Source organism: Dipodomys ordii, unplaced genomic scaffold (assembly GCF_000151885.1).
Source record: "Dipodomys ordii isolate 6190 unplaced genomic scaffold, Dord_2.0 Scaffold11, whole genome shotgun sequence".
In the NCBI taxonomy this organism is placed as follows: domain Eukaryota; kingdom Metazoa; phylum Chordata; class Mammalia; order Rodentia; family Heteromyidae; genus Dipodomys; species Dipodomys ordii.
Genome location: NW_012267227.1, coordinates 10,291,648 through 10,318,127, shown reverse-complemented (window position 1 = coordinate 10,318,127; position 26,480 = coordinate 10,291,648). Strand labels below are relative to the sequence as shown.

The 26,480-nt window shown below is 40.5% G+C and overlaps 1 protein-coding gene across 1 annotated transcript in view; it reads right to left on the bottom strand.

The window, feature by feature from the left end:
- Positions 1-20,860, bottom strand: part of Fam214a (family with sequence similarity 214, member A) — a 40,686-nt gene extending 19,826 nt beyond the window's left edge. The window contains exons 1-5 of the mRNA XM_013009953.1: positions 20,708-20,860; positions 7,429-7,613; positions 6,019-6,221; positions 5,677-5,802; positions 1,228-3,065 (exon numbers count right to left, since the gene is read on the bottom strand). Of these exons, the coding sequence (XP_012865407.1) occupies positions 1,228-3,065; positions 5,677-5,802; positions 6,019-6,221; positions 7,429-7,613; positions 20,708-20,744 (2,389 nt within the window). The 5' untranslated portion in view covers positions 20,745-20,860. The remainder of the gene's footprint in view (positions 1-1,227; positions 3,066-5,676; positions 5,803-6,018; positions 6,222-7,428; positions 7,614-20,707) is intronic.
- Between the last annotated feature and the right edge of the window lie 5,620 nt (positions 20,861-26,480).

Here is a 26,480-nt window from a genome sequence, read left to right as displayed (position 1 = left end):
TTTTTCTTTTTGCTTATGTGGTGCTGAGGAATCGAACCCAGGGCCTCATGCATGCAAGGCAAGCACTCTACCATTGAGCCACCTTCCCAGCCCCATGGAACATGTGTTTATATCACTTATTTGCCTCTCAGCTAAGATCAAATGAAGAGGTATTTGCTTATAATCCCAGCTTCTTAGGAAGCTGAGACAGCAGGATCACCTGAGCCCAACGGGCAAACAATAATGTGAACTGCCAAATCTTAAAAATTGGGCAACTTTATATCCAAAGATTAGAATATTTTCTATCTAAACAATATATTAAAGGCATACAAAATATTTTAAAATGTATTTGTTCATCCCTACTTTTTCACTCAAGTTCTGGCACGCTTAAGCCCCATAGGTCCCCTTCCAGCTTTTTGCTGGTTAATTGGAGGTAAAAAGTCTCAAGATCTTTCTGCCCAGGATGGCTTTGAACTGTAATCCTCAGATCTCAGCCTCCTGAGTAGGTAGGATTAAAGCCATAAAGCCATCTAGGTTGGGCTAAAATTAAAGTTTTTTGTTGTTGTTGTTTTTTGGCCAGTCCTGGGGCTTGAACTCAGGGCCTGGGCACCGTCCCTAAGCTTCTTTTGCTCAAAGCTAGTGCTCTACCACTTGGGTTACAGCACTCACTTCCAGCTTTTTCTGTTTATGTGGTGATGAGGAATTGAACCCAGGGCCTCATGCATGTGAGGCAAGCACTCTACCACTGAGCCACATTCCAAGCCCAAAAGTATTTTTTAATATGTCAAATAGCATATATTCTCCTGAATCTATAGACTAAATATTTTAAAACCTAGGTGCTTAACAGAAGTACACAAACCTTTTAGATTATAGGTAAGGATGAAGATCTGAGCTAAAACATTAAAATAATAGACCAGTAAGATTTACTGAGATAATAGAAGGGTTTTTCTTAAAGGTACAAGTCCCTATTCATTAAATTTTATGATTTTCATTCTTCTATCTACATAGCATTTGCTCTCCAGGGAATAAGTTTATTTACAAAGATGCTAATAGTGCTGTGGAGGACTACTCTATCAGACTGTGATTTAGAAAAATAATGGCCACCGTGGGTCTTTTCTAACCAATTACGATAAGCTGAATTTGATTATCCTTCTAACCCACCTTGGGTCATTACCACCAGATCTCCTCTGAACAAAATTCAAACCATAATAAATAGCTGAGAACTCTACTTGAAATTAATTATGTTACATACCAACACTTCGGTACTTTTCAGTCGTTCACATGTAGACAAACAGTCTTTTGTATTTTTCCTTGGAGAACAGTTTTGAGATTTTTCTTCAGTTGAATCTTCTTTCTTATCCTGCTCATTTTTTAATTTGTCTAACTTTTTGCATTTGAAACCTTCGTTATCTTTATGGAGATAATTTTCTATGCTATTAAGGTGAGTATTTTGATCGCATGTCTTGGGCTTTTTTGAGTCTTTATTTGAACAATTATTTTCACACTTGTTCAAATATTCAGACATTTCCCACATATTGGCTTTTATTCGTGAGTCAACTGTTTTTGAATTATCAAGTTGGAGACTATCAAAAGAGTCCGGATTACAATTCTCATTTTTTAGTATTTTTTCCTTATATTTATTTGTACAAATCTTTTTTTCAATACTGCTGCATTTTGAATACTGTTTGTCAACTGCATTACTAATTTCTTGCTCCTTAAACTGGGTCTCCGAAAGTGTATTTTCTAATCTGCTCAGCAAATCTAAGTTATTTTCCTTGCAATGAGACACATTCAAGGAAGTGGATAAACTAGTAACTTTGTTCTGTGTCTCCTGACACACGCTTTGGATGATTTCAGTAGCATTGTTCTGACACTGGTTTCTTATTTGAGGTTTCAAAGAAGACTTTTCTTTACTGTTGCATTTAAAAGAACTGAACGGTTTTCTAGGTATCAAGTTTTCCCCATCACTGCTGTCTCCTAGCAAGGAAAATTTTCCATGGGAAACAGACACAGAGCCATCATCTTTATTTGTCTTCAACAATTGCTTGTCTTCATAGGAGCTCCTAAATACCTTGGAAAGACCTGAAGTGGAATCCAGCATGGTGAAGGTGGGCCGGGGAACACGTGATGTCGCAGGATCAATGTGCTCCAAGTGCTGGGCAATTCTCGCAATGACATCCTGCCGCTCCTGCAGCAGAGAGCCAATCAGAGGATTCGCCTCTCCAGTAGACAGCCGACAGTAAGGCCCACTGGACATACAAGTTTCACTCCGTGGAGTTTCTGCTTTTACCTGAGTTTTCCCTTCATGGGTGTCTTCTGAGGTCAAGTCTGGACTACCAAAAGAAACGGAGAAAGTGTCTTTACATTTTCTTACATTTTCATTCTCTTGGTAAATTTTTGAATTCAGTGGACTAGAGCCTTGAGTATTAAATGGTGGGCCAGAAATATTTGAAGGGCTTGGGTCACAATGAATCAAATGCTGAGCAATCCTTGCAATCACTTCCTGTCGATCCTGAATTAAAGAGTCTATTAAAGGGTTAGTCTCCCCACCTGACTGCCAGGAACTCTGGCGGCTAGAAACACCAGAACCAGTCAGTGAAAATGATTTTAAAGTTCTCACGGATGCTTCATGTGACTTTCTATCTCCCATGCCACCAAATCCCAGAATGTTGGCTTGAGATGTCCCATGGTCACGTTTACTGCCAGGGCCAGGATACAGTTTGACATTTTTGATGGCTGTAGTATACTCAGAAGTTGTGCCATGTTTCACGTGTAGGACACTTTCAGGGCCCATGGTCCATGTTGGTTTGCTGCACAGACGTTGGGAACTGTTTGGACTACTTTGCTCTACTTCATTAGGATTGCAGTGCTGATGGTTTTTAAGTTCATGCTCTTGACTTCTTTTCTCATAAAGACCAATGTTGGTGTGAATACTACATGTCAAAACCGGGTAATTGGACTGCCTGGGTAAGGACTGAACGCTGACTTTCAAGGCCACATTGTGAGAAATGTTGGGAACAGGGAACACATGTTCTATTGGAGACTGTGAAAAATTCCACTGGAGGTCGATGTCAGCAGCACTGATTCTAGAATCAAACAGAAAAGTACAGAAGCAGTAGATTGTAAATATTAGGTCCATCATTCTATTTAAATTATGTAAATACTGTTTTTTTTAAGTGCCAGGTACTTACAATCCTTGCTACTCATGAGACTGACAAATTCAATTAACCAGCACAAAGCTATAACTGGAGGCATGGCTCAATGGTACAGCACCAGCCACAGCAAAAAAGCCAAATGAGTGTATGAGGTCCTAAGTTCAAGGTCCAGTACCAGCCAAAAAAATTTTTTTAAAAGGTAGTCATCTTTGTTTGCATTAATTACCACTGAGGTTAATTTTGAGCCACCTGGATATGCATATTATTCTGAGAATATAACATAAGTGGTATAACATACTTGAAGATCTGATTTTTTTTTGTATCACTGAGATTTGAACTCAGGTTTCAAGCTTGCTAAATAATAACTTTACTTCTTAAGTCACATCTACAGCATTTTTTTTTTGTCGGTCGTGGGGCTTGAACTCTGGGCTTGGGCGCTGTCCCTCAGCTCTTCAGCTCAAGGCAAGCGCTCTACCACTTGAGCTACAGCGCCATTTCCGGTTTTCTGGTGGTTTATTGGAGATAGGAGTCTCACGGTCTCTCCTGCCCGGGCTGGCTTTGAACCGCGATCCTCAGATCTCAGCCTCCTGAGTAGCTAGGATTACAAGCGTGAGCCACCAGCGCCCGGCTACAGCATTTTTTACACTAGTTATTTTTGAGATAGGCCTTTGGGTTTTTTTTGTTTGTTTTTCAGGCTTTCCTGCACTGTGGTCTTTCCATTGTAGCTTAGATGGTAAGTATGCACTACCACTCCCAGCTTTTATTGGTTGAGATAGGCCTCATAAAACTTCTGCCAAGATTGGTCTACAACTGCAATCTTCTTGATCTCACCCCTGAGTAGCTTGGATCACAGGCACACGAGCTATCAGCATACAGGCAAGATGATCTTCTTTTTAAGAGATCTGACAACTTAAGTATTAAAGTTCAAGAATATTATAAGCAACAATATTTGTCAAAAATAGAAAGGAGTCTGTATTTACTAGTATAAAAATTGATTTAGCTCATTTTATTGTGTAAGCTGATTAAGATAAATATCTCATGGCCACCTGCCTAAAAAGGCAATTAGTTGCTTGGCAACCTATATGTTTATGTTTGGGTATACAACACACAGAGATTTTTTTGAGGCAAGCTATCATTCTGTTGCCCAGGCTGTCTTAAACTTCTAGGCTTAAGTGATCCTCCAGCACTGGCCTCCTGAGTCATTGAGACTACAAGCACACTCAACTATGACCAGATATGTTTATATTTATTTGTGTGTATGTATGTGTGTCTGTGTCTATGTGTGTCTGTGTATGCTCCAGTCCTGGGGCTTGAACTCAGGGGCTGGGTGTCAAGCCTAAGTTTTGTGCTCAAGGCTAGTGCTCTACCAATTGAGCAATAGCTCAATTTTTGGCTTTTTTGTGGTTAATTGGAGTTAACACTTGGGGACTTTCCTGTCCAGGCTGGCTTTGAACCACACTCTCCTCAGATCTCAGTTAGTTAGGAGTAAGTGAGCCACCAGCACCTGGCATGTTTATATTTTTCAAAATGACAAAATTTAAGATGTCATTATAGAATTTCAGAAGCCCGGGGCTGGGAAGGTGGCTCAGTGGTAGAGCACTTGCCTGGCATGCATGAGGCCCTGGGTTTGATTCCTCAGCACCACATAAACAAAAAGAAAAAAGCCAGAAGTGGTGTTGTGGCTCAAGTGGAAGAGTGCTAGCCTTGAGCTGAAGAGCTGAGGGACAGCACCCAAGCCCAGAGTTCAGGACCCACGACCTGATCACCACCCCCCCAAAAAAAAGAATTTCAGAAGCCCAGGATCTAATGGTAGCATTAGATCTCTTCTTGGTTCTCTAACATAAGCTTAAAAGTTCTCTTCTCAGGAGGCTGAGATCTGAGGATTGCAGTTCAAAGCCAGCCTGGGCAGGAAAGTCCGTAAACCTCTTATCTCCAATAAACCACCAGAAAACTGGAAGTGGTGCTGTAGCTCAAGCAGTAGAGCGCTAGCCTTGAGCTGAAGAGCTGAGGGACAGCGCTCAGGTCCAGAGTTCAAGCCCCTTGACCGACAAAAAAAAAAAAGTTCTCTTATTCTGTACCAAATTTAACCCAACAAACAAAATCCATACTGATGCAATCTAAAAAAAATTTCTCTTATTTTGAGAAAAACATCATTAAATTTTTATTTTATTCATTTATTTATTTTGTTGGTCATGGGGCTTGAACTCTGGGCCTGGATGCAATCCCAGAAGCTCTTCAGTTCAAGGCAAGTGCTCTACTACTTGAGCCACAGCTCCATTTCCAGCTTTTTTGAGTAGTTTATTGGAGATAAGAGTCTCATGGACTTTCCTCCCTGGGCTAGCTTTGAATCACAGTCTTCAGATTTCAGCTTCCTGAGTAGCTAGGATTATAGGCATGAGCCACAAGCACCCAGCTAACATCATTAAATTTTATCATCTTATATTTAGAAATGAAAAAAATACATTTAAAAGGTAAAATATCCTTTGGTCAGCTAAACAGTGTGAGTACTGTTCCTTTTTTTTTTTTTTTGCCTTAGACATACCTGTAAAGAATATTTCGTGGAATAGCACCATGAGAAACACTCAGCCACGCACTTAACTGAGAAAAAAACACAAAGGAGCGGACAGCCAACAGAAGGGTCTTCTCTTCAACGAATCGCTCACCATTCCTGAGGGAAGTAACAAAGCATAATCTAAATGTCAGCAAGTAGGCATTGACTAAGTTTTAAGGAAGAGAAAACCTGGAACTAAGACAACTCAGGACATGTGCTTTCAAAAGCATTTGTCAATGCCTTGGATTATTAACATACAGGGATCCAAAGAAATGACAGAGGTAATTTTTAGGATGTAGGGGAGAGGTTGATACATTGAGTCTAACAACTTACTGCCGAGGAACTGGTTCCAGGATCCATCTTTCGAGTAACAACGCGTCCTGCTTAATGGCAGGGTCATTCAGATCAGCCCCTTCTGTACTGGGCCCGTCGTCACTGTAGCAGCAGTCTGGCAGCAGCATTACCTCCACCATGATGGGCAGGTTGTTCTTCCACAGCAGGGTGACCTCAGACCTGGTGCGTCTGGCTTGGCGACACTTAAGACAAAACAAAGATGAACAACTCATCTCAATTATCATCCTAATTTTGTGTTCAAATTTGAATGTTGCATTGAAAAAACAAATCATCCCCTGCAGAACTTTGCTAAAGCTTTGCTATACAGAATGGCTTGTTAAATTATGTATTCAGGATAATAAGTGAGCACAGGATTGGTAGTGAATATTAATATGCAAATTTCCTGGGGTGGGAATATCTTTGCACTATTTTGTAGAAAACAAAACTTCCATACACTATATCTGATGGATTCCTGATTTGCCCCCACCTTGCCTACTTTATTAATTTCACTATTATTTCATAGAAAAGATTACATTAAATTTTAAGATCACAGGTATCAAATTTTTATTTTCATTAAACATTCAAACAGGCAATACTTTTTTTGTGTGTGCGAGTTCTGGGGGCTTAAACTCAGGGCCTGGGTGCTGTCCTTGAGTTTTTCTCTCAAGGCTAGTGCCTGGAGCCATAGCTCCACTTTGGGCTTTTTCGATGCTTAACTGGAATCTCACAGACTTTCTTGCCTAGGCTGGCCTCAAACCAGGATCTTCAGATCAGATATGAGCCATTGGCACCCAGCTTAGGTACGATTTTTAAGTTTAAAATCTTGGACCGTATTTCAGAAACTAGTAACTTTAAAGCAGACTGGGTGCCAGAAGCTCAAACCTGTAATCTTACCTACTCAACTTTTCTAAGAAGAAAAGTTCTAAAGGAAAAAAAAGTCCAAGAGATCCCATCTCCAAAATAACCAGCAAGACAAACTGAAGCTGGGTGCCAGTGGCTCACTCCTATAATCCTAACTACTAAAGAGAGTAAGATCTGAGGATAGTGGTTCAAAGCCAGCCCAGGCAAGAAAATCCATGAGACTCTCTTTATCTCCAATTAACCACTAGAAAAAACAGAAGTCACACTGTGGCTCAAAGTGGTAGTAGATGCTAGCCTTGAATAAAAAAGCGCAGAGAGAGCACTCAAGCCTCACCACCAAAATAAAGAAAACCAAACCACAGCAATGAAGACAGTCCAATTTAGAAATACTGAAAGGGTAGATTTGAAATTGACTACCCTCCTTTCCCAATGATCAGCAGAGCTACCCATAATGCTCTTGTTTAAGAGCCAATTTTTAATAAAGGTGATGGCAGAATTTAAACTAGTTTACATAAAAGACAGAAAAAGCATTCACCACATGCTTCTCACCTGGGCCAGCTTGTCATTGCATTCATGTTTGGTGGTTACTGGGTAACAAGACTGTGCAGGAGGGCAGTGGAAACTTTCCGTTCGACCTTTTACAGAACATTCAGGCGTTCGTCCTTCAGTTATTAGCAAGGCCAGAGAGACCAAGAACTCTTCAGCATCGTATTCAAAATATTCATCCAGGGTATCTGAAATTTAAAAAAGAAAACTATGTTTGCAGTCAACCTATTCACCACTTTAATGTTTTTCTTCAGTGCTAGGGATTGAAACCAGGACTCTACAGGCACTAGGAAGGTCTCCGTCACTGAACTACACACCATTCTTAAAGTACTCTTAATGAGAACTCATTTGGATGAGCATGACGGCACATGCTTATAATCCCAGTACTTGGGAGGCTAAGGAAGGATAGTGAGTTCCATATCAGCCTGAGCGAAAGAGAAAGAGATGTTGCCAGACAGTGAGAGAGATCCCATCAGATAGAGAGAGAAAAAAAGACCCTGTCAAAATTGATAAAGATTGATTGATTTACACAATCTATCTCAAAAAGTACTTTGTGTTTTTTTTTTTTGTTTTATTTTGTTTTTTGTCAGTCCTGGGGTTTGAACTCCGGGCCTGGACACTGTCCCTGGACTTCTTTTGCTCAAGGCTAGCACTCTACCACTTGAGCCACAGGGCCACCGATGGCTTTTTCTGTGTATATGGTACTGAGGACTGGAACCCAAGGCTTTATACATGCAAGGCAAGCAAGCTACTACTAAGCCACATTCCCAGCCCCTATTTTTTTTTTTTTTGGGTCCGGTTGTGGGGCCTGAACTCTGGGCCTGGGCTCTGTCCCTCAGCTCTTCAGCTCAAGGCTAGCGCTCTACCACTTGAGCCACAGCGCCACAGCGCCACTTCCGGCTTTTTTCTTTTTGCTTATGTGGTGCTGAGGAATCGAACCCAGGGCCTTGGGTATGCAAGGCAAGCGCTCTACCACTGAACCACCTTCCCAGCCCCAGCCCTATATTTTTAAATCTTACGTTAATATGTAGTTTACAGTTGTCAATATAGTTAGGCAGTCTTTCCCAAATTTCACAGTATTGTACAATAGTGATCCTTAGTTAAAGTCACAAACACATTCTAACATTCATGGGGCAAATTGTCTATCATGGTCTATAACATTTGAGTTCTATAAGCTTTGCTATACAGTTATTTCTTCCACATTGGGTGATATGTACATTTCTTGTGTTTTGCATAACATCAGCTGTTCCCTCTTTCCCACTTGTTCCCTCCCTCCCATTGCTGCCATTTTGTTGCTTAGTTCATTTTGGTCAATGTCCAATGCAGCTGATGGGTCCCATTGTTGTATGTTTTTTCCCTGATTCCCTCTAGTTCTGCATTGTCCTCCTGGTTTCCCTCCAGTGTGCACATATGTACCATATATGTGATCAGCCGCATGGGGTTATTTAGTAGTGATTCGACCAGATGAGTGGAAGTCCTTTGTTTCTTAAGTCTTGTTAATTTTGTCTTATCACTTTACATTTTGGTTTTAACATCCACTTATCAGGGAGACCATGTGCCGTTTGTCTCTTTGTACTTGGCTTACCTCGCTCAACATGATTTCTTCTAGCTCCATCCATTTCCCTACAAATGCCATTATTTTGTCCTTTCTAATGGCTATATAATATTCCATTGTGTATAGATACCACAATTTTTGGATAGTTAGGCAGCCTTTTAAAATGTAAAGTTCGCTTTGTAAGAGAGTCTATCATTCTTTTTTTGTCGGTTATGGGGCATGAACTCTGGTCCTGTGCACTGACTCTGAACTCTTCAGCTCAAGGCGAGCACTCTACCACTAGCTACCTTCCCAGCCCTGAGAGTTTATCATTCTTTTAAATCCAAATCCAGAACCTACCGACTACAGCATACACCTAGTTGATCACCCCCTTCCTCATCATTCCCTGGTGACATCTGCAGGTTTGTGACATGAGGAGAACACTACTGGGTATATGCCTTCCCCCAAACACACAGCACCAAAGCCTGGCTAAAAAATGTTAACAATTCAGGGCTGGGAAGGTGGCTCAGTGGTAGAGTGCTTGCCTTGCATGCATGAGGCCCTGAGTTCGATTCCTCAGCACAACATATGCAGAAAAAGCTGGAAGTGTTGCTGTGGCTCAAGTGATAGAGTGCTAGCCTTGAGCTGAAGAGCTGAGAGATAATGCCCAGGTCCAGAACTGGCAAAAAAAAAAAAAAAAGGTTAGCAATGCAACCTAGGGCCTTATACAGGAAACACACTAAGCAGTACCCCTAAAACTTTTTTTTTGGGGGGGGTCAGTAGTGAAGCTTGAACTCTAGGCCTCAGCTCTTCTGCTCAAGGCAAGAGCTCTACCACTTGAGACACAGAACCACTTCCAGTTTTCTGGTGGTTAATTGGAAATAAGTGTCTCACAGACTTTCCTGCCCAGGCTGGCTTTGAACCGCAATCCTCAGATCTCAACCTCCTGAGTAGCTAGGATTACAGGCCTGAGCCACTGGTGCCTGGCCATCTTGTAAAACTTTTTAAACACCACTGTTCTCAATATAGTAGCCTAAAAGAACACTTGAGTATTCCTGTTACTGAGAGAACTATAGAAAACTTCCAGGCAAAGTAGAGATGGGATGGGCACAAGGAAGGGCACCAAAAAGGGGCAGGGAATGGTGGGGAAAGGTGTTTGACTGATAACTAGCATTCTATGATGACTTGCTATCATCATACTGGTATATCCAAATTGCCAGACAGGGACTGGTTTACTTATACACTAGGAACTACCAAGTATAAAGTGTTAACAGCTTAACTTTCATGAAAAGCACTTTAAAATAACATAACATTTGATTATAGTTTGGTGACTTTGATCATTATCTCCTCCAAGAAAGTAAGCTAAACAAACTCCCATGCTACAGCAGTGAGACTTTGCAGTCCAAGTGTAAAATATTTAAATGAGATTTTTAAAATAAAGTCTAGAGAGGTTGCCAGGAACTGGTGGCTCACATCTATAATGCTACCTACCTAGGAGATTGAGAGCTGGAGGATGGAGGTTTGAATCCAGCTAAGGAAGAAAAGTCCTTGTGACTCCAAAATAACCTGCAAAAATCTGGTCTAGAGGCATGGCTCAGGTACATGACTGCCAGCCAAGCAAGCTAAACAAAATCAAGGGTTTAAAAGTTCAAGCCTTTATACTGGTAGTTTACAGATGATAGTAGTTATCTAGTAATTATTCATAACTATCACATAAGTATTCTAAGTAATGCAAAAAAGGATGCAATAGCTACATAAATATTGGATCAAATGCTATTGTTTGTGATACTACAGGCCATTTCATAATAATAAACAGGCTTTTTTTTGGGGGGGAGGGTCCGGTCGTGGGGCCTGAGCTCTGGGCCTGGGTGCTGTCCCTCAGTTCTTCAGCTCAAGGCTAGCACTCTACCACTTAAGCCACAGCGCCACTTCCGGCTTTTTTTTTTTCTTCTTCTTATGTGGTGCTGAGGAATCAAACCCAGGGCCTCAAGCATGCAAGGCAAACACTCTACTACTGAGCCACCTTCCTAGTCCCAGGCTTTTATTTTATTACACTTTTGCTTTCACCATAAATTTCATTTAAAAGGCATTTAATAACAAAATGTTAGCAAAATGTTTAGAAAGAACTTTCTCTTGTTCACTTTTTTTAAAAAAATGTTATTGTAAAAGTGATGTACACAGAGAAGTTACAGTTACATGAATCAGGGTCACCCTTCCTTTGCTCTCTCCCAGTTTTTCCCTCCCATTCTCATCCACAAATTGTATAGTTCATTTTCAGCATAGTGTTTAGTTGAGTACCACTGCTGCATTTGTTCATCCTTTGTCTCTCCATTTTTTTCTTGTTCATTTTTGATGCATGAAAACCTTATGTTAGACTAGCATGAGGCTGCAATGGTTGATAGCTTTGGAAAACACCACCAAAATGTACTAAGCTGGAAGCTACACATATTCAGTCTGTGTGAATAGGACAAGAGCCAAAATACAATGCTATAGGGGTCTTTGGCTCCCTACCCAGACCTCTTTAACATCAGCTCAAGAGAAGCCCAGCTATCATTTAGAGGTGGAGGAGTTTGTTGGAATACATTGTATACATGAATAAAAATGATACAGTAAAATCCTCACTTCTTTGGCTAATGTATGCTAATTAAAAAAAAAAGGTATCCCCTTCAACCCCCCCAAAAAACCTAGTGTTTGAAGGAGCAATGACATAAGGGTAGAGACCATGTTTCACAAAAAACGGAAAACTGCCTTTTTTCAAAAGGGGGTGAGAGATTAGAAGTTTTCTGGAAGAAATAATAGAAGCCAGAAGAAAAACTATAGTTTCCTTCAGAAGAGTCAACTAGTGGAAGCAGTTCATACCTCCTTACAATCATTCATTTGTTCAAGTGAATTCATTCATCAAGTTTTAGGCAAAGGTAAACAGATCAATTATTTACGGTGGAAAATTATAGTAAGTGGCTGTGGTAAAAAACAGCAACTTACAAGGCTAGGAATATGGCTTAGTGGTAGAGTGCTTGCCTAGCATGCACGAAGCCCTGAGTTTGATTCCTCAGTACCACATAAACAGAAAAGGCCAGAAGTGGCACTGTGGCTCAAGTGGTAGAGTATTAACCTTGAGCATAGAGAAGCTCAGGGATAGAGCCCAGGCCCTGAGTTCAAGCCCCAGGGCTGGCAAAAAAAAAAAAAAAAAAAGATAGCAACTTACTAGAAAACTGGTGAGAACAGGAACAACTTTGTTTAAATTTGTTTCCTCCAACCAGTTTCTGGTTGGTAACTGTCAAAGGCAGCGTCCTTTGTTAAAGATAATGAGCAAGCAGTAGGATTTAATACTAAAGTAATGCTTTTAATTAATGTTTTATTAGATGACTATGGCCATTATCCTCAACTTCAGGCCGTCAAGAATAGAATATTTCCTAGAACGAGATTAAACTGATTTTAGTTAGTCCAATTCACACACAAAATTTGTCAACTGAGTGTAGCTATTATGATCAAGCAAGTATTTACTGCTGTATTATTCCAAAATCTGTTTAGAAGAAAAACTTGCTAATCTGGTTTAAATTCTACAACTTAGATTACCAACACAAAAAGGGACTGATGGGGCTGGAAAGGTGGCTCAGTGGTAGGGTGCTTCCCTTGCATGCATGAGGCCCTGGGTTCAATTCCTCAGCACCACATAAGCAGAAAAAGCTGGAAGTGGTTGGTACTGTGGTCAAGTGGTAGAGTGCTAGCCTTGAGCTGAAGAGCTGACAGACAGTGCCCAGGCCCAGAGTTCAAGCCCCATGACTGACAAAAAAAAATCTAGAAGAATCAAAATAAATTTCACTTGAAATTCTTTGAAAACAAGACCACCTGTCTTAACTGCTGCCCAGCTTAGTAGTTGTCACAAATAGCAGCATGAATGAATGAATGCTCATCCTGTTTGGTTTCCTTACTTTCAGCTTACTTCTAGGCTAAGCAATAAAAAGGCTGCTATTATCTTTCCAAATAATTGTTTATTATTCTCCTGGATTTCATATTTTAATAGCTGCTTTTCTATTTTACCAATATAATTGCACAAAGAAATATTTGTCTTAAAATAATGGAAGTGATTTAGACAATCACTCAAAATCTATAGCACAAGAGCTGAACATCTAAATTAATCAAAGATCAAAAAGGGAGAGAGTACTTCCTGAATTTTATGTTCAAATGGATCACTGACATTTTGGGGACTCAACTGTCTTTAAAGGGATTATAGATCCAACACATCACAACATTCAAAACATTAAAGCTCAAAAAAGAAAATTAAGCTGGCCGCTGGTGGCTCATGCCTATAATCCTAGCTACTAAGGAGGCTGAGATATGAGGATTGTGGTTCAAAGCCAGCCCCGGAAGGAAAATCTGTGAAACACTTATCTCCAATAAACCACCAGAAAACCGGAAGTGGTGTTGTAGCTCAACTGCTAGAGCACTAGCCTTGAACTGAAGATCTGAGGGACAGTGCCCAGGCCCAGAGTTCAAGCCCCAAGATCAACAAAAAAAGAAAGGAAGGAAGGAAGGAAGGAAGGAAGGAAGGAAGGAAGGAAGGAAGAAGAGGGGCTGGGAAGGTGGCTCAGTGATAGAGTGCTTGCCTTGCATGTGTAAGGCCCAGGCAGGAAAGTCTGACACACTTAATTTCAATTAGCCAGAAAAAAAGCCAGAAGTAGAGTTGTAGCTCTAATGACAGTGAGCAATTAAGTGAAGGAACAGAGCCCAGAGCCTGAGTTCAAGCCCCAGTACTGACAGACAAAAAAACAAACAGAAAACAGAAAAACACAAAACAAAAAAATACAAACAGGGGCTGAGAGGGTGGCTCAGTGGTAGAGCGCTTGTCTTGCATGCATGAGGCCCTGGGTTCAATTCCTCAGCACCACATAAGCAAAAAGAGAAAAGCTGGAAGTGGCGCTGTGGCTCAAGTGGTATAGCGCTAGCCTTGAGCTGAACAGCTGAGGGACAGCGCCCAGGCCAGAGTTCAGGCCCACTGACCAGACCAGAAAAAAGAAAAAAAAAAGAAAGGAAGGAAAGAAAGAAAAAGAAATGAAAGAAAGGAAGGAAGGAAGGAAGGAAGGAAGGAAGGAAGAAAGAAAGAGAAAGAGAGACAGAAGAAAACTAAATTCTAAGTTAGTTGAAAGGCTGGCTAGCAGGTCTGGGGCTGGGACTGGGACTGCGTGGTAGAGCATGCAGTTGGCTACTAGCACACAGGAGGTCCTAATTCAATCCATAAAGGAAATCAGGGTCCATCAAAGTGCTATGGGAATAATTAGGAGGAACCGAATCCTGGACATCAGAGAAAAGTTCCAGAAGACACAATATTTAAAAATGTGAGGGCTCGGAAGGTGGCTCAGTGGTAGAGTGCTTGCCTTGCATGCATGAGGCCCTGGGTTCAATTCCTCAGCACCACATAAGCAGAAAAAACAAGCCAGAAGTAGTGCTGTGGCTCGAGTGGTAGAGCGCTAGCCTTGAGCTGAAGAGCTGAGGGACAGCGCCCAGGCCCATGAACAACTCCCCCCCACCCAAAAAATCTGAGAAATATAACTATTCATTATTCTTCTGGAAATTTACTGGCATCTTTTGTTTTGCCTGCATTAAGTTTAGGCTGCCAGAACTATGCTTTTAGTCATGCATCACAGATGTCCAGGCACAGATTTTATTCATTGGTTCTTACCTGCACTGACCCTATTTAATTTCATTTCTCACTGCTCAGTATAAAGTATCAGGTGTAATTCATCATGGTATCAAGGCCTGAAACCTCCCAAGCAGAAAATACTGTCCTTTTTACTTTTAGTCTTTTTGTGGGAACATTCCTGATTGCATGGCATTATCCCTACACACCCCCAGGCAGAGGGAACTCTGGGACCAGGAGATAAAAAATATTGTCACAGAGAAAAGCAAAGTCCTGTCTCCCCAAACCACAAGTTCTAGATTTAGCAGTATGCTCAAAGGAATACTCTGTGTTAAAAAAGCAACGATCTGCTATTCTAGTGCTGTTTAGATTTGCTCCCAGGTTTATTAGTCCAGATAACTGGCATATAACTTTCCAAAATTATCCTTTAGCTTAACCTAATTTAGTGGTCCATTTTTACTTTGTGGGAATTATGGTTATAACATAGGCTGGCCCCACCCCCCAAAATACACTTTGTCCTTTCAACCTCCTTCCCTCGCCCACATGCCCGAATCTTACTTGAGTATTTTCAACGTTCATACTTTCCACTGAGTGTTTGTATGTGTGAAACCTAAAACTCCTGGAAAAATAAAAAGATGATGGAAGTCAAATATGTTTTTAATTAAGAGTTTAGAAACTTAAGTGCACACAGTAAGATCAGTTCAGCTTGAGTCTCTTAAACAAAGATGGAAATAGGTGGGTCTGTCATTTCTAGAGCAGAATGATTTCTGGAAGGGATTCCAGATGTTAGCCTCTGGCCAAAGGAAATGTCTTTTAGGTCTCTTCTAAGCTGAGTCTACAACTGAGCACTGCATTCCAGGCTGGTGTTTTTATGTCAGGTTGTCAGATGCCTACCCAAAATACAGGAGTCAGTATGGGAATTCTGGATAGTCATCAGGACAATCTAGTCTGCAAGAGTACTAATTTATGGAATGCATACAGGCACATTTTTACCATTGCCTTTGAAGCTAAAAAACAGCACCTATGTTCACAACGTATGCATGATGCTTTGCTTGCAAATATATGTTAATGCTTTGCCCAGTCTGTTTTAATCCTCAAGTCAAAAATTAATGCCTTTAGCCTCTTAAGATCAAATTATTTTAACAAAATTTCTTGACCTAAATTTAAGTCATAAAATATTTGACTCATGCCTGTAATCCTAGCTACTAAAAAGGCTGAGATCTGAGGATCGAGGTTCAAAGCCAGCCCAGGCAGGCAGGAAAGTCCTTAAGACTCTTACCTCCAATAAACCACCAGAAAACCAGAAGTGGTGCTGTGGTAAGTAGTAGAGCACTAGCCTTGAGCTGAAGAGCTGAGGGACAGGGCCCAGGCCCAGAGTTCAAGACCTACGATTGACAAAAAAAAAAAAGTCTGCGGGGGAGGGAGGGCTGGGAAGTTGGCATGCATGAGGCCCTAGGTTCTATTCCTCAGCACCATATAAGCAGAAAAAAGCTGGAAGTGGCGTTGTGGCTTAAGTGGTAGAGCTCTTGCCTTGAGCTGAAGAGCTAAGGGATGGCGCCCAGGCCCAGAGTTCAAGCCCCAAGGCGGAGCCCAAAAAAAAAAGTCTCTCAGGGACTTTTCTGCTTGGGCTGGCTTCAAACCACAATTCTCAGATCTCAGCCTCCTGAGTAGCTAAGATTACAGGTGTGAACTACTAACAACCAGCTAGTTTTTATACTCTAAAACAGTCATATTCATGATCTGTGATGATATTTAATTTCTGGCTGCCAGATAACTGGTTATTCCTTGTCAATAAAATGGGTGACCATTAAAGGTTAATCTTAGCTCAATCCTAACTGAGGAACTCAAAAGAAAACTCAGGAACAAAACCCAGAGAATTGAATGCATGCCGATTACTCCATACCTACACAACAAAATACAGACAAAATATTCAAATTTTGAGCCTCAACAAAATAACTTCAAAATATTAAGAAAAAATAGTAGCTTATTTATTTATTTAAAGACAAGATCTCACAATGTAGCTCAGGCTGGGATTAAACTCATGCTCCTACTGCCTCAGCTCCCAAGTACTGCAATTAAAGGCATGTACCACCATGCCTGACTCAAATGTTAATGCTGCATATTTAGCAGTACAAGTCAAACAATAGGGACACATATAACTGACATGGTTTCCCTCTCATACATAGAATTATAAGAAGATTATAGAAAAACCAGAGGCCTAACTATATGAGAAGGAAGCATCATTTTTTAAATATCTCATTTTGATTATTTCTTATGTCTAATTTTACTTTCACTGTGCTTATCATTAATAAGCCTTCTCATTTATTTCCTTTGATGTTCAGAAATCTTTAGAGGAGTAAAGTTGAGGAGCCTAGTGAGGAAAGAACAAGACAATAATAATTTTTCAAATTCTCAATTAATAGTCTTCATGCTGCCACTTTTATAACAAGGTTTCATGACAAGAGATTATATAATAAGATCCAATTAATATCACAAACAGCTATATTTTTAACTCAAGCCTTTGATTTTTAGATAGTGACATCTAAAGATCCTTGTGAAAGTAATAAAGTTTATGTCACAGCAATACTGATATGTGACAAGGCTTGACAATAGCATTGTGGACTGGTAGGCACCTGCAGTCCCAGCCTAATTGTGGGGGCTGAGGTGGAAGGGTCACTTGAGTCCAGCAACATAATGAGACATCTGTCCCAAAGGAAAACTCAGGGGTTTATGTGACTATAATAGTGGGGTGGGGGACAAAAAAATTGCCCTTCAATTAAAACCAGGCATCCCCTGCCCAGCTGACTGTGAAAAGTAAATCTTTCTTAGATCCAAGCTATGGGTAAGTAATAGAACTCCCACATGGAAAAGTTAGAGAGCTCTCTTGTCAAATGGCATTTAAGGTGTACATTTAAACACTTGAGGAAATAAACATTGGTGATAATACCCGCAATGTAGATATAGACCTAGAAAAAAAGAAAAACTGAGATTATTGCATCTTCCCAAACTGAAGTTTAAAATAATAATAGAATTTAGAAACTGAGGCTGGGGTTATGGCTCAATGATAAAGTGCTTGCCTAGCATGTACATAAGGTCCTAAGTTCAACTTCCAACAAAACACACACACACACACACACACACACACAGAGAGAGAGAGAGAGAGAGAGAGAGAGAGAACAGAATTTAAAAACTGTAAATGAAAAGGAGTATTTAGATCATACCCTATTAATTTTATTTAATTAAATTTATTTATTTATTTTTTTTGTTGGTCGTGGGGCTGAACTCTGGGCCTGGGCACTGAATATCAGCTCTTCAGATCAAGGTGAGTGCTCTACCACTTGAGCCACAGCGCCACTTCTGGTTTTTTCTGCTTATGTGGTACTGAGGAATCATACATGCAAGGCAAGCACTCTACCACTGAGCCACCTTCCCAGTCCCCTATTAATTTTAAAGTAAAACCATTTTGTGTATCAGTTATAATTGCAGTTATAATTTATCACTGTATCTGGTAAATACTAGCACTTCTATTTGTTTTATCAAGCCACCAAAAAGAAAAAGAAAGACAAAAGAAATCATTGTGTTTGAGAGCCAAAGTATTTCTCCACAAGCACAAAAATATAAAGCCAGTTTACAGGTCTAACACAGTAAAAGACAATGAAAATTCTACTGTCAAATAAAGGGTTGTAATATGCCAGCAAAGCTATCATAATTGGCCAGTTTATACACTTCAATTACCCTGAGATTGTTATGCTGAACAGGAATTTTCAGACGCTCCATTATACAAAACATCTTTAGACACTGAGCCCAGGAATAAAGTCTGGGTTTCTGCCAAGAATATTCCTTCTGGATACAATGACATAGCCTTTGTGTGACACAACAGCACACTCAACTTTCTTGCCAGTTTCATGTGCCTCCATCTTTTGCAGACTATGAATGAAAGCAGTCTGCTCTTGGAGGGTCTATTGATTCTTCTGAATAAACCAAAGGGAAAAGGGTAACAAGCTAATTGAAGAAAAACTTTTTTTGTTTTTGTTTTTTTTGTTTTTGGGTCCGGTCGTGGGCCTGAACTCTGGGCCTGGGTGCTGTCCCTCAGCTCTTCAGCTCAAGGCTAGTGCTCTACCACTTCAGCCACAGCGCCACTTCTGGCTTTTTTTCTTTTTGCTTATGTGGTGCTGGGGAATTGAACCCAGGGCCTCATGCATGCAAGGCAAGCACTCTACCACTTAGCCACCTTCCCAGACCCAAACTTTGTTTATTGTGATCCTATAATTAGAAAATAAAATTAGTAACTATGAACTTAAAAATAAAAATGACTAGACTGACCTCATATGGTTAAGTGCTTTTTGAGTCAAGGTCTTCCTATGTAGCCCAGGCTGGCCTCCAACTACAGCCATGTGCTATCACACCCAGCCTGGAGTCATATCTAAAGTACTTGGGTCCTCTCTGTATAGTCCTGCCTCCCTTTCGCCTCCCTTTCCCACCTTCCACTTAAGTTCCCACACCTTACAAAGCAAAGCTCCCCTTCTAGCAATGAAGACTTCAACAATGTAACTTGATCTTGCTATAATTTTTATTATGCCTTCTCTCAAATTTTTAGAAAAGAAATGTCAATCTTTTATGTAAAGTTCAGCAATATGCAGGTCTGCATGAAACAACACTAAAGGCTATTTTAAAAATTTACACTGATGACTTTGTCTTTTCTATTTTTTTCCTTGAGAAAGGATCATGCTAAGTAGCTCAAGCTAGCCTTGAATTCAACTATGCTTACCTCTCAGCTTCCCAAGTGTTAGGATTTAAGGTGTGGGCACCACACCTGCCAACTTTTTCTTTAACACAAGTACTGTATATATTGTTGAAAACAGACAGTATAGGGCACAAAACATGGATTTGAGTTGTTTTTAAAGAAATCTCTTATCAAAAATGCTAACACTGAGTGCTAAGAATTTCTAACAACATAACAAAACCAATCCTGTTCCAAAACAAAACATTGGTACCAGTAACAAGTAAAACTCTAGTAGTAACTTTAAATTTATACTTTCCTTCTTGACCTAAGATACAGAGTGAATTTAAAAAAATTAAAACAAACAACCAGTAACTAAAAGAAAAACTGGACGTTAGTGAAAAATGATGGACAATATGCTAATTAGCCTACTCAGCTTCAATTAGTTTAAAAGAGTCATTATTGAAATTCATTATATAAACTCTAATTGCATAAAATTTGAGAAAATACAAGAAAAAAAAGAAAGACCCAATCTTGTTTCTTTAACTTTTATATAATCTGTTAGGCAAACCAGTTTTTTCCAGATCTCACACGACGATACTGCAACCCATATTCTGCTGAAGTATTCAATTAGTATGGTTTAAATAAAATTGTAATGTATTTGTAGTATTAACTAAGTCAGATATGGAATTATTTTATTTAAAAGACTGACTTTGATTTTAAAAAACTACCTTAACCATTTGCAGTAAATTGTCTTCAAAATGCTTTGCTGTCTAGTTTTCTAGATGGACATTTATCAGGCACTATACTGAATTTGGTGTTAAATTATATTACTGTCTTTTATCTAAATAACTGAGAAATTGCACAATCTCAAGTAGCATCTTCTCTCTTTACGTCAAAAATCCACTCAACTACAATGTACCAATCAATCTGTCAAATTCAGAAATAATTAATTCAATTAAAAATATGTACCTTATTTTAAGAGCATTCTTAGCAGCTTTGATTTTAAAAACATCTCTGCCCCTATATACAGCTAATACTTCTGGCAAACTCAGTGGCTTCCAGGTATTTTCATTCCTATCACATTTTCCCCCCTATTAAAGCCAACACATTGTATTTGATTTCTTTTCTTCCTACTCATTGTTCAGATTAGCATTTTAATAATCTTTTAGGCAATGCTGTTCAAAGGAAACAAGGCCAGATGAAGCAAAACACGGCTCCCCTACACCCAATGTTTTTTTTCTTTCCTCCACAGTGAGATCATATTCCTAAGACCAGTTTACTTAAAAAAAAAAAATCATCCATGCGAAGCAGGCACCACCCTGGGTAAACAGCCACTAGAAAACTGGAAGCTTTAAAATAAAGCCGTTAAAAGCACTTCATTACACACCTTCTCTGCGAAGCCCTTTGTTCCCACTGAAAACCATACTGGAATCCTGGTGTAAAAGAAGTTGCCTGCCGCTGTCAGTAACCACACTGTCAGGCACTGAGGGATCCAGATGTCGGCAGGGGTGGGAGCAGAACGTGGGGCGTCGGGTCCCAGTCCCCCTCCCCGGGCTGGCGGTGGCTTTCACAAAGGCAGCAGAGTAGGGAGCACATAGCAACAGCACTCTCCGCTGATTGGACCGAGGGGCTCGGCCCCTGCGCGCCGGTCCACTCCGGCTTCCTGCCTACTTGGCAGCGCTGTCCTGCTTTCTTTGCTCCTCTGCCCAACTCAGCTGTGTGCAGGCAACTTGAAAGAACAGGAGGCTGACAATGACAACGTGGCCCTGCTGTAGCCCCGAAAATGCCAATTCGTTTTTTTCTTTTTTCAGAAGATGGCAATGCCTGGGATACATTTTATTTCTCTGAGTGTTTCACCTAACACTGAGGACAAAGAAGGGAGAGTGAAGGCAATCAGTTTATTCACATTTCAAGTCAATGGGGTTCTTCCTTTCAAGGAAAACTCCCTCCCCACCCCTAAAAAGGTGGAAACACAAACACTGAGAACAATCAGAATAAACCTATAGCTGTGGATAAAAACCAAAAAAAAAAAATCACAATTTCCTAAAAAGCACAACCAAAGAAACATTTAAAATGGGATAGGGCCTGAGCTACTCCCTCTTCAAGGTGAGACAGGGTTAACAGACTCAAAAAAGAAAAATAATTTGTTACTCCGTAAGCCCTCCCAGAACAAGACAACTAGGTATTCGTCTTGAAATGTCTCAACTATATGAACATGACATTACGCCTAAATTCATTTACTTTTCTTTATCTGAAAATCACCTGGGGATATAAAGGTATATATATATATTTCAGGTTTCAAGTACTGACTTCAGCGTTCCAGTACAGGATCCCCACAATCACTAACAACAGAAATCCCTCCTCAGTTCAGAAAGTTGTTAGAAGAGTCTACACAGGTAGAGGGGGATGAATGGGCACAAAGAATTAGAAATATCTCTCATTTCAGAAGTATTCCCTGTGAACACTACCCTCCATGGAGATAGTGGGTTTTAAACTTTGAAATTATGGGGCCTTTTATTTGCAGTCTCCCAACAGAATGCACTGTGAGCAGTACAGCCATGACTTCTGTACAGGAGAGGGCTGTGGGAGCAGGCCAAGGCTGTAGCAGACATACGCTGTTTATTACTGAGATCTTTGTTTATCTGGAGTGTCCAGGACGGGGGAGGGGCGACATGATGGAAATTCTGGCTACTGGAGCACCCCACGAGGACCATGAGACTATTTTTAAAACCAGCCACAAACAGCATTACAGTTTCATAACAACCCCAGAATCCACAAGATTACTACCTCTCAAGAAGCTTCTAGAATCCCTGGGCTCCTGCAGTACACAAGTAAATACAACCCGAAAGAGTTCAGTCTCATTATTACTTCAGGAATCTGACCACTGCAACAGAAGCTGTGGCTCAAGTGGTTGAGCACCAGCCTAGAGCGGAAAAAGCCAAGTGAGAACAGGAGACTCTTGAGTTCAAACCTCAGTGCTGACATGTGTGTATGTGCACACACACACACACACACACACACACACACACACACACAGAGTCGGATCTCTGACTCCCAATTAGTCAAAGTTTCTAGAATTCCTGGGCTTCTACTTGAACACAAATAAATACAACCTGGAAGAGTTCAATCTCATTATTACTTGAAAAATCTGATCATTGACTCCACAATCAGCCAAAGGGAAAACCCCTAAACCCCTTTGAGAAAGCACAAAATGGAGAGGTGTTTCTACCTGTAAGCTAGGTGGGTACTCAAAGAATAGCATCTAAGGAACAGCAAAGTTTTTGGTGTCAGGCCAAACAGTTCAAAACATGAAGCTGCTTTTTTAATAGTGGGACCACATATAAAATTTCTAAACCACCATGAGCTCCAGTTTCTTCATTTGTAAAACCTTCCCCAATTCAAGATTCATCTCAGGTTGGGAAGGTGGCTCAGTGGTCGAGCACTTGCCTTGCATGCATGAGGCCCTGGGTTCAATTCCTCAGCACACATAAGCAGAAAAAATCTGGAAGTGGTGCTGTGGCTCACGTGGTAGAGTGCTAGCCTTGAGCTGAAGAGCTGAGGGACAGCGCCCAGGCCCAGAGTTCAGGCCCCACAACCAAAAAAAAAGATTCATTTCATGCTCCTTATGCATTTCCCTTAGTCCTTGTCTTTGAGAACATGACTGGCTCTACCAGTCTTATCAACCTTGTAAGAGTTTTTAAAGCAGCGGTACCCAGTTTATCTAATTGCTTACCTAGTACTATTTATATCCTATACATTATTTAATTTGGTTTCACAAATATAGAAGAGAAGAGAGGTAAGTAATTATTTTTACTGCTCAAATAAGGAAAACAACCAACTCTAAGCTTTATTTTATTTTTTTGGTCTGGTCATGGGCCTGAACTCTGGGCCTGGTTACTGTCCCTCAGCTCTTCAGCTCAAGACTAGCACTCTACCACGTGAGCCACAGCACCACTTCTGGCTTTTTTTTTTCCTGCTTATGTGGTGCTGAGGAATTGAACCCAGGACCTCATGCATGCAAGGCAAGCGGCTCTACCACTGAGCCACCTTCCCAGCCCAGTTTATTTACTAAATGGTGAGTTTAAGGCCAGACTTCTCCATACAGTGAGACACTGTCTCAAACATCATCATCATCATCATCATCCAGTTGTTTTGATTTTCATCATCCAGTAGTTTTGATTTTAGTTATAATCTTTAAACTTTTTTTATGGGGGGGGCAAGTACCAGGGTTTGAACTCAGAGCTTAGTGCTTGCTAGGCTGGCATTCTAGCTCTTGAAGCCATGCTTGCCGCCCCTGCCTGTTTGTTCTGCTTTTGTGCTGGACTAGCACTTGATCTCAGGGTATCAGATTTCTGCTCAGCTTTTTGTTGCCCATGTCTGGTGCTCTGCCACTTGAGCCACATTTCTAGTTTGTCATTTTGCTGATTAACTAGGTGTGAGTCTCTTAAACTTTTGTGTCCATGCTGGTTTTGAACATTGATCCTCAAGTCTCAGTCTCCTGAGTAGGTGGGATTACAAGTATGAGCCCATTGATGCTGACTTTTTCTTAAATTTTTAAATTAAAGGCTGATATCAGCCAAGCACTGGTGGCTTACACAGGAACTACACAGGAGACTGCAATCTGAAGATCACAGTTTGAAGCCACGTCAGGCAGGAAAGTCATGAGAGACTTATCTTCAAATAACTACCCATAAGCTGAAAATAGGGCTGTGGCTCAGGTGGTAGAATGCTAGCCTTGAGTACAAAAGCTCATGGAACAGTGCCCAGGACTGATGTACCCACACACATGCACACACAGACACACACACAAGAAAAAACCAACTACTTCACAACTTAATCCAGAGACACTAAAGAAAACAGAAAGGGAAACTTAACCAGAAAGTAAAAGTCAGTTCTAGTCTTGCTTCTGGTCCTGGGTTTTACTAGTTACTTTGAAGATAAGAGTCTGGCGATCTTTTCTGTCTGGCCCTGGAACCGTGATCTTAGTCTCTTGAGTTACTAGGATTGCAAGAGGGAGCCACCAGCAGCTAACTTTCAAAAAGCATTGCATTCATAACCTAACTTAAGGAATTATAACCCCTTCATACAATGACTTAATAAGAACAATTTTTTTTTTCAGTTGGTCGTGGAGCTTGAACTTGGGGCTTGGGCACTGTCCCTGAGCTCTTCAGCTTTGAGCCACAGTGCCACTTCCAGTTTTCTGATGAACTTTCCTGCCTGTGCTGGCTTTGAATGGTGATCCTCAGCCTCCTGAGTAGCTATGATTACAGGCATGAGCCACCGGCAACTGGCAAGAACAATTTTAAAATGAAAAAAAAAATTAAGACAGAACAGGAATACACTAAGCCATAAATTACACTAAGTTCTACCACATGCAGATTCTAACCATCATATTTCTGAGATGATTACTCAGTGATGTTTTTATCTGGACAAGGTACAAATAAGCCAAGCAGCCAAAGAACAGGCCCTAAAATACTGTGTTTTGAAGAGCTAAAACACATTCTTAATACCAAAATATTAAAAAGCACCTATGAGACCTAATTAGTGTTCTCATCTCTGAAAAGATTTTGGGTTATGATGACCTAAATTAGTTCAAGGAGTAGTGCCTTCAGAGCCTGTTTACAAAGCTAAGATCCTGGAAAGAAGAAAATGTTCTAGCCTGCTTTTTGGCATCATTTCTACTACATTGTTTAAAATGAGCTAGAATAGGAGTCATTTATAATCTAAGCTACTGCACAAACACTAATAATGTCCTCATACACATTAGTTACATTTAATAAGCAACAAGATCATGAATAGGAATTCAGTTTAATATCTTCTAATACCTAATCTTTATAAATTCATATCACCATATACTATATAAAATGTGTCAAAGTGCACATGGATCCACTCCTACTCATCTATCATAATGTTATTAATATCCTTCTATTATAAAGAGTGCTCTGTTCATGACAACCTTAAGCTAACCAACCATGACTTGATTAAGTTAATAAACTGATGTCTGCTGGGCACTGGTAGAGGCTGGGATCTGAGGATCAGGGTTCAAAGCCAACCCCGGCAGGAAAGTCTGTGAGACTCTTATCTCTAATTGTCTACCAAAAAAGCCTAACGTGGAGCTGTAGCTCAAGCGGTAGAGCACTAGCCTTGAGCACAAAAGCTTAGGGACAGCACCAAGGCCCTGAATTCAAGTCCAGGACCAGTAAAAAAAAATGTTTTACCAGAAGTTTTTCCATAGAGATGATGGGTCCTACATTTTTTTTTTTTTTGGTCAGTTGTGGGGTCTGATCACAGGGCCTGGGCTCTGTCCCTCAGCTCTTCAGCTCAAGGCTAGCACTCTACCACTTGAGCTACAGCACCACTTCTGGCTTCTTTACATTTATGTGGTGCTGAAGAGTCGAATCCAGAGCCTCACACATGTAAGGCAAGCACTCTACCACTGAGCCACCTTCCCAGCCCCAGGTCCTACATTTATGCCTCCTTTGATAATTACAAATTTGTGGAATAATATTTGGAAGATGAAGAACTGAGTCATAGAAATTAACAGCTAGTGGATTACCTGGTTTAAAATCACATACCCCAAGTATAATTGCAAATTCTGTCTTTTGTACAACTACTTATCACTGATACATGTCATTAGCTCTATTAATAGAGGCAGGTACGCCTGAGGAGTGTGGTTGTGGTGCTAGAGTGCTTGTCTTGCCCTGGATTTAATCCCCAATAAAACAACACCAACACACACATTCTTTCTCTTTCCCTCGCTCTTACACACACACACACACATACACACACACACACACACACACACACACACACACACACACACAGCAGGTAGTTATACAAATGACAGATCTACATTTTAAATTTTGGCAAATGTCAGCAGAAATCTGAGTCTACAGACTCAATCAACTTCATGTAGCTTTCAAAAGAACTCAAGCAGGACTGAGGTCATAGCTCAAGTGGTAGAGGAACCTGCCTAGTAAGCTTAAGACTGTTAATTCAAACCCCAGTATTGCCAAAAGGAGAAAAAAGAAAACAGGATTATTAAGTCTCCAAAGATTTTAATACTATCTGTTTGTATATTCTAATTTAAGATTTTTCATTATAAACTTGTTTCCAAGGAAAATGACTGCATTTTTTTGGTTAGCCGTAGCACCCTAAAC